This window comes from Leuciscus leuciscus (assembly GCF_965113295.1).
Source record: "Leuciscus leuciscus genome assembly, chromosome: 6".
In the NCBI taxonomy this organism is placed as follows: domain Eukaryota; kingdom Metazoa; phylum Chordata; class Actinopteri; order Cypriniformes; family Leuciscidae; genus Leuciscus; species Leuciscus leuciscus.
This window is the reverse complement of record NC_138730.1, coordinates 5433230-5447701: the sequence shown is the minus strand read 5'-3', so window position 1 is coordinate 5447701 and position 14472 is coordinate 5433230. Positions and strand designations below refer to the sequence as shown.

The following is a 14472-nucleotide window of genomic DNA, read 5'->3' as shown; positions in this document are numbered from 1 at the left end:
CAACACGGCCGATGCAATGTGTACTGCACCACCTAAACAGCTGTTTTACAATAGAAGTTTAAAACAACCAACAGAAATAATCAGTTTGCGAAGACTGTATCAATCAAAGCTCAGCTTTGGGAAGGGAAGATATACAGGTGAAGATAAGGAGACTGAGAGAAGAAGAAAGAGAGAATGTGATGGAGATGAGAGAGGAAGAGCAGGTATTGCACACTGTGCCCAGGGTGAGATTATCATTATTACAATGGATTCATATTTAACACAGATATATGTTCTTCGCTATTACAGCAGAAACTATACGCTCAATTTAACAGCACAATCACCTATTAAATATATTTCCATAATAGTATTATTGTATATATATATATTTGTATACCTCGAATGTGTTTGAATATTTCCCCAGTATCAGCACTGGGACTTTTCACTGTATTACTCCACTTGTCTGTGTTTGTGTAACTTGCATCATTAAGCCAGAATGTTTATGAGTGAGCAATTGAACCATTACAGTTTTTCTCAATTGCTAAAACACTAAAACCCATTGGCTGAACAAAGTTCTCAGTTGCCTGAACTCATTGAGCTAACTGTGCAGTCTGTTGTCAATACCTTAAACCATTTCACATGGTAAAACACAATTTGCAGATCTCACTTAGACTTTTCAGCAAAACTCTAAACACATTCTCATTCTCAAAACACATCCTGCCCTGTAATGCACACGTCATCCACACTGGAGAACACAAGAGGCAACAATCAAATACAAATAGAGAACACGTCATTGATTGAACACAACCACTCAAAACTGATTTAACCTGTTTCAGATGATACCCAAAGACAAGAAGAAGCACATTGATCACGTTTACTCCTTTGCTTTTAGTATTGTATGCTGTAGTACAGTGTATAGGCTGTATACTGTACAATGAACAAACTGTATGGCCCTGAACATTGTGCTTTCCATTTGTTAACAGCACTGACTGCTCAGTAGATGTTGACTGGTTGCAGGTTCATATCAACAAAGAACAAGAATCACAGTATCACAGAGACAAAGGACGAGTGTGTGAGATGCAGGGTACAGTACTGTAAGAATAGGGTACAAGGAGGAGGAAGAACAAAAAAAAAAAATTGCAGAGTAGTAATTTCTGATCAGTTTTGAGCTACTATGATAGAACATGTTTTCGTTCATCAAAAGACAATGACGGAAAAATATGAAATTTGTTTTGAGATTATAAATGTACTTCTCCCTGAGAACTATATGTTTTGAACAATGTGTTTTCTATTGTTTGGTGTATAGTTTACTGACTGCTTGATAGTGTATATCATTTTTATCACTTTGTTTATGATTTGAGAGCAGTGTTTGATTTTGAACACAGGTAAAACTGTTTTAAAGGAGTTAAAGGACTTCCAAAAAAGGAGTCAGAGATTTTGTAAATAGTGCTTGAAGATGAGGTTTTGTGTTTAATGTTTTCAGAAAATGGAGCAAGTTTTTACCCTGGTAAACCAGAGTTCTCGTGAGAGCACAAGTTGAATTTGCTCAGCGAGTTACTCTGGTGTCGAGCAATGGAGCTCATTAAATATGCCCCTCGATCTGAGCTGCACCAATCACATCGGGTTATCTGATATAGGCGGGCCAGAGGCGAGCTAAACAGAAGACGACAGCGCTGTGACGTCGAAGTCATCAGTAAACATTGCAAGATGCCTATGGATAAAGCAGTGGTTTGAAACGGCTTTGGCCGCTACAATGAACGAGTTAGACTTGGCTTTTTCCCAAAAGAGGAACAGAAGACGGCGCTCGAATCGTTCCTTTGCAAGAAGGGTGTTTTTGCTGTTTTGCCGACCGGAAGAGTCTAATCTACCAGTTAGCTCCGCTGGTAGCTAAGCGTATTGGGTTTATTGTTGTGATTGGTCGTAGTGTTATCCAATTGCGTGCAGTGAGATTTTCAAATGCATGCTTGGTGCCGCCCCTCGAGCTGGACGATTTTCATTGATCGACACCAGACCATTAAGCTTTTAGATTTAGGTCTGGATTTCCAGGCTAGCAAGTTTTAGCAATTGAGAAAAACTGTAATTGAACTGATTAGCACATTGATTAATTCAGGAAAGAAACAAGTTGCTGAAACTGATCTTTGATGCTCATACATATGCTCATTTCACAAATCACAAATTTCTGCATTTCAATTGTGTAGTGTGGATCATTCATTGCAACATTTATCCTGATTCTCATGTTTAAGAACCTGTTTTCTGTTTGACAAATAATTTATGCTACTGTCCACTGACATGCTTTTAAAGCTATTGATATCCAATTTTTTTTGTCCTTCAAACACCTTAAATTGCACATGTGTAGATCAGGAAAATCAAAGATTTCCCCCGAACCCCCCTAGCAACATCAATTGTGGAACCTCAGTTTTTATAAAACCCTGCGTACGGCCCTGCCTTCATGTTACCATTGTCTTCTGTCTGGCTTTGTTCCCTGTAACTGCTGTTGGTGACCTTCATGTTTCTCACTCAAGTCTTTGTTTTTTAGTTTTGTTCACGTTTATTTGAATAAAGCTGCACTTGCGTTCAGTAGTGATGGGAGAAACAAAGCTTTTCAAAGATTCAAATCAATTAAACCAATTTCTTCGCAAAATGATTCACTGTTTTGAAGCGTTAGTCTAAGCGTGTAGTTTCGAAACGACAAACTCAGGCCAAAAACTGCATAAAAACACCTTCTACAAACCCATTACAAATGTTTTATTGAATGGAAAATGTATTAAATGCAATTAACTAATCATCTAATATGATTAAATATCAAGTGTCTGTATAATATGTGCTCTTTTATACATTTTCAGTGCTTGTTTTGTTTATTTTATGGATGGCTCAGCTAAACAGGCCAATAAGAAACTACTATTATTCCTTTTAATTATACTAATGTCTAATGAAAACGTCTACAAATGTATAAAACTGATCAGAGATCAGGTAAATCTCAGTAAATCTGCATGATTCATGGGTTCACAGAGATCATTGTGTGTTTTTAATTTGCTGTTTAATTTTATTACTTTAAATTGTTGAGGAAAAAACTGCTCTGACTCAAATAAGTGAGGAAATATTATCATCATCAGCTAACATTACTACTGAAAGCAGGGCTCCAGACTGCATTCTGCCACCAAAATTTGAGAGTCTGCGACTGAATTTTACATCCAGTCTCACATGTGCGACCAGTAAATTTGTAACTGGCTAATGTGTGGAGGGGGAGGAGCCTAGAGATAATTGAGCGCGCATAAACGTCTGTGGGAAGGAAACAGAGACAAATATCAATGTCACAGACACAGTCGGATTATGATGATTCAGAGTCAGAGGTTTGTGAGGTGATAAAGGCCCGAACACACCATTTTCGGGAAGACTGGCTGAGAGGATTCAGCTGGTTGAGGTACTGTAAGGAGACGAACTCCATGAACTGTGAATGTTGCAGTCGCTACCCCAGAACTGCAGGGGACACGAAGTTTGAGAACAGTGCAGGTACTTCGCAGTTTAAAAACAATACGCTTGTTAGACACAATCTCAGCCTCAAGCATAGAGTATGCCGTGACATGTTAATAAATCAAAATGAAAGCGGAAAAAATCTGCGCTACTCATTTCTGCTTCACGGACCGTTTAATAGTTCGAACCAATAATAGACAGCGCAGAGCTTCTCTCGCCAGTCGCGGGCGGATCTCGATCACGCAACACCGTTACATCGTGGAGATCCAGTGAAGAAATCCATTGAGTTTGTGAACAAGTTATAGAAGGCTTTAGGTCCACAGATCAGCAACATTCACCATGGATGTAATGTAGTAACACTAACTGTAACTATATACTATGGTTATAACAGTAGCCAACACATCTTTTTCCAGCACTTCAAAACTATAATATCATATTTAAATGTTATTTTTAATGTGTTGACCAAAACATTTTTTGTTCATCCTTTAAAGATTGTACCTATTTATAAATTTAAAAGTTTCAAGAAGTAGGAAAACACACTTATTTAAAAAAAAGAAAAAAAAGAAAAAAAAAGAAAGATTAAATTACCATTGTAAACACAGCTGCAGAGGACGCTTATTGGCTATTTTCACTCCCTAATATCTATTTTGTCACTTATTTTGCTTTTGAATTAATATTAAGACATTATGAATAATAATAATTAAAGTTAACTTTATCTATACACTTCAAATTAAGCTCAGTGCTTTGTCATCCCACAGTGCTACCAAATACTTTCTGTAGAACTTTCTGCAGTGCTGCTGCCCTCAAATGTTAGTCTGGAGCCCTGTGAACTTAATAAAACTGCACATTGTTATTTCTGTACATTAAGTATATTTATTATCAAAGCATTTGTCAGTAATACATTTATTTTGGGGGAAAATGTGAATAATTGCATTGCAAGGTGATTTAAGGTGTGCCCCTACATTTTCTGCTTGCGCTCCAAAATGTTAAGTCAGGGGCAACAGCGCTCCTAATAAACAAAGTTAGTCTGGAGCCCTGAAAAGTAAAGTAATATTATAAATAAATGAGCAATACTCACGTCAGTGTGTTGAGTTGACAGTGTTTATCCTGCAGTAGAGCAGCGATCTGATTCACTCGTGTGTGTCCTAGTTTATGTTCACTCAGATTCAGCTCTTTCTGGAGTAACGGGTTTTTACCCACAACTCTATTCACATACTGACAGGCTTCCTCTGCAGCAGGACTCAAAAACCTGCAGAAGAGTCAATTCAGTTCTCAACTAAATGTCCGTTGCATTACAAAAAAGATTGATACGATAAAAAAAAAAATCTTTGAACATTTAAATACACAAATAAATATACATTTAAAAGAAACTAGAGCGACACTCAGTCCTAAAGCAAACTCATAAGAACAGAAACGTCTCACAGAGCAGAAGGGCAAAAGCTCACTAGATCATGGTTTTCAGTGTGAATACAGAGTGTGAAATTAAGATCTTTCTGGCTTTTAAGCAGGAGAAGTGAGAAACGTCAGCACAGAGAAAACTGGCTTGTAAAACTACATGTTTGTGAACATCTGGAGACTCATAGACTATGGGATCAAATTCCCGCCAAATATATAGCGGTCACGAATAAAAAAAATTATAAGCGTGAATCAAAAATTTAAAAACACATGTAAAAATATATTGCACAAACTGAAAAAAAAGAATGCAAAATGATCAGAATAGCAAACAACGTGGTCACGGATCAAAATATAATAAGCGTGAGTCAAGAAATAACAAGCATGAATAAAAACTTTAAACACATTAAAAGTTATTTTGCAGAAAACTTAGAACTTAGAAACAGAGAACTTTTCCTTGGTTTTATTACTGTGTTCTTTGTGCTTTCTTGCATTTTCTGCTCATATTTTACTCTTTTGTACGCTTGTGCTGTTTTTCTCTTCGCTCTTCTTTCTATGTTCTGCGCTTGCTTTCCCAAATGTTGCAGTTCGAGTTTCATGTAAATTAGGGCGGGCTTAAGCGTCACCATTGGTCCACTAGTTCTAGATTGACAGCTACTCCTCTAGCCAATCAATCGAAGAGGGGAGTTGACGTCACACCAATGCGACTCGTGGCTACTGATGCTTACTTGTTATACAGGGGAAGATGACCATCAACTCAGTTGGCAAAAACATTTCCGTGACAGGACACCTTTAAACTGCATGTGTGCCTGCAACTCAACCTGTTGCCGGTATATACGTATACCTGGCAATATGGTATCGTTAAATTCGTCATCCTAACGATGACCTGTTACAGTTATGCCTGTCTGATTATCCATCATTCACCTCTAATGCACTGGACCTGGCACCGCGAGCGTCGATCTTCTCCGAGCAGCCAGTAACTTGCCACCACCTACTGGCCGTTTTACTTTCATATTTAACCCCCTGAGGTCGACGGTATCGCCGGCGATACCAGCTCGCTTTTTTTTTATTAGTGTAAAAGAAACTCATAAATACTCTGTTGACTTTGATTTTCCATAGGAGTTTCATACATCAATCGATTCTGTTAAATGTGTATTATTTTTGTGTATACTCACAATAAAAACAAAGTGTTGTGCTTTTTGCCAAATAAAGAAAAATAAACACGAAGCGAGTTCTGCCTTCTCTCTGCCAGTGAAGTCCATTCTGAAACGCGTCCGAAAATGAACAATAACTCAGCGAATACTCAGTCAAACAGACATACAGACACACAGGCATGAAGCTTGAATTCTCTTCTTTTAAATGAAGTAATTTATATAAAAAACAAATATTCTCATCTTGTGAAATCTGTATTAAAAGAGAGCGATTCTAGTCGAGCTTATCTCATCTCATTACGTTATAATCGGCCCCGCCCACGGAGAGCGCGCGCTATTCAAACGCAAATGGCTGAGGCAATCCTGTGAACGCCCCCATCAGCTCGAGAAAACACACAAGTTTATTTAGATCATTGTTTACACCGTCTTGCAGCGCTGTGAGGAATAATACTAATGGAAAATGTCCCTCAGAAGTGCGGGTATATCGAGGAGCGAGCTGAGGAATACTAGTAAGTTTTTTCCTTCTCACGTGAATTTCTGTTTATGAATGAATAAACGGCAGAGATGCGCGCTGTTTACCACAGCTGGCAAAGACAGTTTAAATTTAAATCGCGTGTGTGAATGAATGTTGATGTTTTAGCAAACTGCATTGCTATACTGAGATAAGTAAACATCGACTGAATGTTGAAATAAAATGTAGGCTATTTGTATAAGCAACGTATTAAACTGCAAATTAACAATATGCCCTAATATTTCATGAAAACAACGTTACAGTCAGACGAAATATGAAAGACAACATTTTGTTGACTAGATTTGGTTACAGTTTTTACTGTAGAATATACTGCCACATCAAATAAGCTTTTGTTTAGCAATTTCTATATATAAAATACTATTTTTGTCAAAAATAAAGTCATCAACTAAGATGTTAGCTGTTCCAATGTTGGTTATATTCAAACTAATGAATAAATAGATAAAATGTAGGCCTATAATCATTTTTTTTACAAAGAAAGAGTACACTTGAAATATTGTTGAAATTGTAATTATTGTTGTAATTGTAACCGTTTTAATAAAATAGCAAAACATATTTACAAGATAGATGTAAGCAAAATCTTAAATGGTCAATATAAGTCTTCTTCTAAATATATCTTTTGTCCTTGCATTGTGGCTCAGTCAGTGTCACACCTGAATGAATGGCTAATTATGCAGAGTGGGTGGGACATTGTATTCTAAGGTGTAAACCACTCCTCGTTCACGCCCCCCTCGCATATTGGCTTTCCAAGCAAAACCTGTTTTACATCAATTTAAATCAATGTATGGTTTTATGTGAACGATAAAGCAAGACTATTTTCACATAATTTTGAAGAAAAAACTATAGGCGACGACATCCATTAGTCAAAAGTCTTATTGCCACATATTTAGTATGTGTTTTGTGGCCTTATTTCAAAAACTTTAATTTTTAGTTTTTTTCGATAACCACGCATAAACATTATTCTCTCAAAAATGAAAACATGTGGCTCACATATTATTGTAGTCCTGTTTGTGCTATATAGAGTGAATTTACACCTTTGCCATTAATATGTTTATAAGCAACTGAAAAAAGCACAAATGTCAGAGCATGTCAGAACACCCCCAGGGCCCAAAAAAACGCTCAGACTCCAGAGGGTTAATCAATAACAAGGATGGGTAATGTCGGTCCTGGGTGCAGAGTTTAGCTCCTCCAACCCTAATCAAACACACCTGAACCAGCTAATCATCGTCTTTAGGATATTTAAGACAGGTGAGGTTTTTAATCGGAGTTGACGCTAAACTCTGCAGGACAGCGGCACTCTAGAAACAACGTTACCTATCGCTGATGGAGATGTTGCTGTATTCAAATTTTAAGCTATATTTAAAACATTAATCCTAAAGTAATATGCAATTATGTAGCTATGCAAGTAAACACAATACGTTTGTAATAAATCACTGTATTAAATTCAACTGGTTTCTGTATATCTTCTCTGTAACACAATCATTTTCAATAATCTTGTCAAATTTGGCGAGGTTAATAAAAAAAAAGGTAGGCAATGCGTAGCGGTGACAGGTCAAAGTCCTAAAGTCTTCAGACAATGGCCGTTTTTAACTTAGTTTTTGCAACGAATTGTAGTGTTTCATAACTGCAGGATGTTTTACTTACAGCAGCCTTAGCATATTGACATCATGAGCCAAGTAATATTGTTTAACACCAATTACCAGTGTGCACATTAACATTCTCATGTATCTCAAAAAAGATGAATTTAATTATTTATGTCCAGAGTTCAGATAGCTTTACTGCTTGAAAGTCTTTGTAAAGTTAAATTGAACTGTCGTCTTCCCCTGTATAAGTAAGTGCAGCACTCCTGAAAAAGAGTAAGGATTAAAGAAAAATGAAATAAAAGAGAGCGCAGCAGTACGTGCTTCTTTGTTGTTATATTTACTCAGAATGAAGTGCATCACGGGCGCGCACCACACACTGAAGTGTGCGGTGACGTAATCACGCTGGTATGCCAAGCGAAAATAATTCATTTAATAAATGCACATAACAAAGCACAAATAAGAAATTGAACAGTATATAAAAGTATTAGAAAAATAACATTTTAGTATATTATAATGGAATTGAAGAAATTGTACAAACATAAACAGCTTGTACTCCTACATAAGCATCAGTAGCCACGAGTCGCATTGGTGTGACGTCAACTCCCCTCTTCGATTGATTGGCTAGAGGAGTAGCTGTCAATCTAGAACTAGTGGACCAATGGTGACGCTTAAGCCCGCCCTAATTTACATGAAACTCGAACTGCAACATTTGGGAAAGCAAGCGCAGAACATAGAAAGAAGAGCGAAGAGAAAAACAGCACAAGCGTACAAAAGAGTAAAATATGAGCAGAAAATGCAAGAAAGCACAAAGAACACAGTAATAAAACCATGGAAAACATACTTTTTAAGAAAGCATGACCATAAGTTTAAGTTTTCTGCAAAATAACTTTTAATGTGTTTAAAGTTTTTATTCATGCTTGTTATTTCTTGATTCACGCTTATTATATTTTGATCCGTGACCACGTTGTTTGCTATTCTGATCATTTTGCATTCTTTTTTTCAGTTTGTGCAATATATTTTTACATGTGTTTTTAATTTTTTGATTCACGCTTATTATTTTTTTATACGTGACCGCTATATATTTGGCGGGAATTTGATCCCATAATAGACCTGCTGTAGAGAGATGCAGTGAATCTGGGCTTGATGGAAAACTATTGTGTTCAGAAAACTATTTCACTAAAAGGTTATCTAGAATTTAGATGAGAAGTGTGCACAAAAATAAAATTGTGCATTTCAATTATCAAGGTATACTCCAGAATAGCAGCCCATATACTGACCCATAATGTCTATTTGACCTTTAGCTCGTATCACAACTAAACTGTGTTGACGTTTATCATCATCATGACAGAACCTGCAGCATCTGATCTGATCTTGATCATTTTGATGCAACAAATTGTAGAGCTAATATAATATATTAGTTATGAATATTTAGCCTCCATATAACTAATTTAGTTAATTATTTGATCCCGTCTCACCTCAGTGTCTTCAGTTGACAGTCTGGATCCTGTAGTAAATCATTGAGCTTCTTCACTCCTGATTGTCCAGGATCATTTCCTGTGAGATCCAGCTCTATCAGGTGTGAAGGGTTTGATCTCAGAGCTGAAGCCAGAGCTTTATAACCTTCTTCTGTCACACTGCAGTTAGAGAGTCTAGAACAGGAATGAAAGCATTCATCTGATTAATCAGTTAAACCCCGAAAAATATAAATCCTTAAACTTGAATTTATTTTGTTCCTTATACAAATGCATTGAAAGATAGTTGCAAAAACTGACAACTGAATATGGAGGCAAACAAAAGGCACAGAAATCTTTAATATGTTAGACATCAACATCCCTTTCGAGAATTACAATTATCTAAAACTAGTGATGCACCGATGTGAAAATTGTGGCCGATACCGATAACCGATATTAATATTGCTGTTATGGCCGATACCGATATTTACCGATGTCGATATCTCAAACACATTTTTATGATAATCAAATAAAGAGCTATTTTCCAAAACACTTTTTTTTTTTTTACTTTTGTTATTTATTTTCAGAAATGACTGATATTGGGCACCTTTACCTGTGTGCAAAATATGTCATCAGATTTTCAGAAGAAAAAATAAATATTTATATAAAAATAATTTTTTATAAAGGATACAAGTGTGTCCTGAATTCAGACTATGAATAAGGATGAAAAGGCAATGAATAGGCAATGTCAATGTCTGAGAGTTTTGTATAACATGCTCATAGGGTTAAATGGTGAGATCGACAAGTGCTGAAAAACTGTGCTGTTGAATTTACGCCCCCAGCCTAGTTCAACGATTGTGTAGGCTGCTCTGTACCTAACCTCTGTCATTAAGAAACATTAAGAAACATCCAGAAATTTCCCAGATATTTATAAACACCCCTCAGCAATCTCTGATATATTAAGTGAATCCCAACAAAATCCCATCGATAAATTTTCAATTATGTCCATGGTTCACGTCAAAACACGCTGAACACTTGCTACGTGTAGGCTAGAATAAAGTTGGGCTGCAGCTACAGTGGATACTTTAATTGTTAGCGTGCTTTTCATCCATTCAATGGTGAAACGAAACTCTTCTTATCACTCAAGGAAGATATTTTTCCACCTCCACATAGGCTGTTTTTTTTTACTAGGGTGACAATACATCAAGACTTTAGAGTAAAAGCAAGCTGCAGCCGATCGATATAGGCTACTGACCCGGCCTGGAAGTGTACGTGCATAGCCCGAAGGATGTTAGCTTAATTTCTACTATGTCGCCAAATATATGGATTGAGCCAAACTGGACTGTTTAGCAAGACGACTGCTGTTCTTTGCAATTCCTATTATGACCATATAACTACATTCTGCCTGATACTAGGGCTGTAACTTTTGAGAAAAAATCTAATTCGAACGGGTATCAAATACCAAGCAATGTATTCGAATATATTCGAATATCTACGAGTCAAAAAACGGATCAGTCAAAAAAAGCGTCATGAAGAGGAAAAAAACATATATAAGTCGCACTGGACTATAAGTCGCATTTATTTAGAAATTTATTTCACACAAAAAAAACAATGTTACGGATGGGACAGTTCTCCGTTACGGACGTGAGCGCTCTGAAAGCGGCACTAAAAGACTGCTTTAAAACTTTCACAGAGACCTCAAGCAGAAAGCACAAAGCCTGTCTTTAAATTTAATTTCGTTTTGTATTAATTGTATCTTAATTATGACCGCCGCTAGCGTAGCTAGCGAAAGCGGTCATATAGGGATTGTCAAAGTTTTTTTTTTTTTTTTGTCATCTACTGAATTTTTCGTCAACGATACCAGGGACACCGAAACATCCATGGGGGGGGGGTATAAAATAAATTAATTTATGTGCACATTTAGTGACTGTACACTCATCGGCCTGTAGATGGTGGTGTTGAGCGAAGGGTTGCTGGTTTAGGATGATACTGTCACACACACACATGCAGGAATACAAACAAACGCAAGCATGCACACACACTGACATCCACACGCACAGACACACACCCATACGCACACATACAAATCCACATGCACAGACACACACACACATATACGCACGCATACATACACGCACAGACACACACACACACACACCCATACGCACACATACAAATCCACATGCACAGACACACACACACACACATGTACGCACGCATACATACACGCACAGACACACACACACACAGACACAAACAAACACATACACACACACACAGACAGACATGCACATACTACTACTTTTTTTAGGTATATAAACACGCAATACAGCCAAATTGCTCCACGTCATTTATTTTTGTGGAAAGCCAGTGCAGGCCTGAGCGGCGGTCATATTTTGTACCACCATGCGGTACATCTAGTTTTAATCAATGTTTCATCAACCAATTGCCTGTATTTAATAAATAAGAAGTAAATATAGTAGAAAATATTGAATCACGACACGGAGGCGCCGGCGCGTGAACCTGGAGCTTGTCTCATAAATGAACCGAAACTCAGCGTATACGGTAGCCTACTTGCGTCACAGACATGAGACATATATAGAAAGCTTGAAATGTGTACTTTTAAACAGAACAATTCAAAACGAAAGAAAACAGACTGTTCACTGCTTATGTCATCCGTATGAAATGTGCATTTCTCTCAGGCGCGTTCACTACTGCGAAGATCGCGAGTCAGCATCGTCAACTTCATCTTCAACTTCACACGTCAAATACACAGGAATGATTATCGGCCTGTTCACATCGGCCCTATTTTGACATCGGAACGATACCGATGTGTAAAAAAATGACCATATCGGCCGATATATCGTGCACCACTATCTAAAACTGTGTAAGCCCGTTTATCGGTCCAAATTGGGGTTTCCGCCAGAACGGGTGAAGGTCTCTGCGTGTTACTGTCTTTCCACATGGCAAAGTAATTTAATTCCATTTAAGCTTTTATCTGACTCCATTTTATATCTGACTCCATTTTATATCTTATATCTGACTCCATTTTATATCTTATATCTGACTCCATTGTATATCTGACTCCATTGTATGTCTGACTCCTTTGTATATCTGACAGTGATGCGCGGGTCAATGTATAAACAACCCGGACCCGACCGACGTTTTCAACTAACCCGCCCGCAACTCGGACCGCAAAAAAAAAGAAAGAAAATATTGTACCCGACCCGCTTCCTGACCCGCATTTTTTAAAAGTAGGCTAGTAAATGCATAGCAAGAAATACACATGACAAAGCCAGCACTTTGGTCATTATCTTTCATTATTTCGGCAACTTTGCTCTTTCTGTTTGTGTATTTGCGGAGCTTCCACTCCCCAGTCTTCACCTTTTCTCTTGCCGCCTCCATCTCTACCTGCAGACTGAGCTCGTGCGTCATCTTCGCGCCAGTTATTCAGCCAATAAAGTGTAGGCCTATGTATTTCATAGAAAATTGCATGTGAGCGGAGTGGAGCGGGAGCAAGCGGGCGGATCTTGGACAGAACGCAGAGCGGCATTTTTAAAAGGATGGAGCGTCGCCCTATTTCCCGCTCCAATTTCGCTCCGCGCACACCAAGATTCTGAAGCATGCTCAGTCAAGCCTGACTCAGTCTACTGTTGATGACTGCAAGATGGATTCTATTTTCAGCAATGTTGTTTTCGTCAACGATGACGATAACGAAATGATTTCGTTGACGCACCTTTTTTTTATGACGATAACGCAACGATGACTAGCTAAAAATGGCTCTAAGGTGACTAAAACATGACTAGACGTTTTCGAGTTTTCGTTGACGAGACGAGACGGAACGAAAATGATTATAAGTCTGACGTTCACAATGCATGTCATTTCTGCCTAATTTGCGTGAAATCTGTCTGTTTCGAGCTAAAAAAAAAAAAGTAGCAGCAATGCTGCCGCTTCCTATCCTTGTTTTGGGTACGCCCACCACCCGGCTGCCGCCATGCCGCGCATCAGATTCCACACAACAACAACACACCTGCGGCTGCGGCTAGTCACTCGCCACACATCTTCGATATGAGGCGCCGGACTGGACAAAAGCGAAACGAACTGCGCGAGAGAGACCGAAAGTGCGCGAGAGAGACCGAGTGTGTCTGCGCGCGAGAGAGACCGAGTGTGTCCGAGCATTAGTTTAGTGGGCTAATTGGTACAAAGTAATATATAATTATTATATAACTTAGATTATAACATAAATAATTATTTAACTAATTACAGTATATAATCCACAATTGCCAAAGTAAGAATGTTTTTATTCCTGGCTTTTTTTTTGAGTAAAACAGTGATTCCACTGTTACCACTTTATCTGTGTGTAATGTAGTAGCTCAAAGTTTTTTTGCTGTTTAAACTGTAAACCATTCCTTTATTACTGTGATTACTGGTGAAAATAGCCAATGTGCTGAAATTTTAGAAGAGCATCAATTCATGGAAAAAATATAACTTGAAATATGGGGATAAAAGGTTTCTGACAATGAAGTAGCCTACAGCTTGGCAGCACTGCATCTCCATCAATGAAAAAGTCTAGTTTATTATGCAAAGGTTTTAAGGTTAACTGTTGTTTTATGAATTGCAACACTTGCTACAACCTGTCAAACCTAAGCCCATTTCCAATACTTTTTAACCTAAATTAATTTGTTAAAGACTACTTTTTTTTTTTTTTTACTAAAATTGACTAAAACTTGACTAAAACCTTTTTGCGTTTTCGTCGACTAAAACTTGACTAAAACCTTTTGTGTTTTCGTCGACTAAAACTTGACTAAAACTATCAAGTTTATAAGTGACTAAAATGTGACTAAAACTAAAAAGCATTTTCGTGCAAAAGACTAAGACTAAGACTAAAACTAAAAGGGCTGCCAAAAACAACACTG

The 14472-nt window shown here is 37.6% G+C and overlaps 2 protein-coding genes across 5 annotated transcripts in view; both read right to left on the bottom strand.

Moving 5' to 3' along the window:
- The window catches only part of LOC309501939 (uncharacterized protein), a 109722-nt gene that overhangs the window by 32199 nt on the left and 63051 nt on the right, over window positions 1–14472 (bottom strand). The window lies entirely within an intron of this gene.
- The window catches only part of LOC309501922 (NACHT, LRR and PYD domains-containing protein 3-like), a 45054-nt gene that overhangs the window by 6242 nt on the left and 24340 nt on the right, over window positions 1–14472 (bottom strand). For all 4 annotated transcript variants that reach the window (XM_082174209.1, XM_082174210.1, XM_082174208.1 and 1 more), the window contains exons 7-8: window positions 9581–9754; window positions 4529–4699 (exon numbers count right to left, since the gene is read on the bottom strand). In XM_082174209.1, coding sequence (XP_082030335.1) covers window positions 4529–4699; window positions 9581–9754 — 345 coding nt within the window. The remainder of the gene's footprint in view (window positions 1–4528; window positions 4700–9580; window positions 9755–14472) is intronic.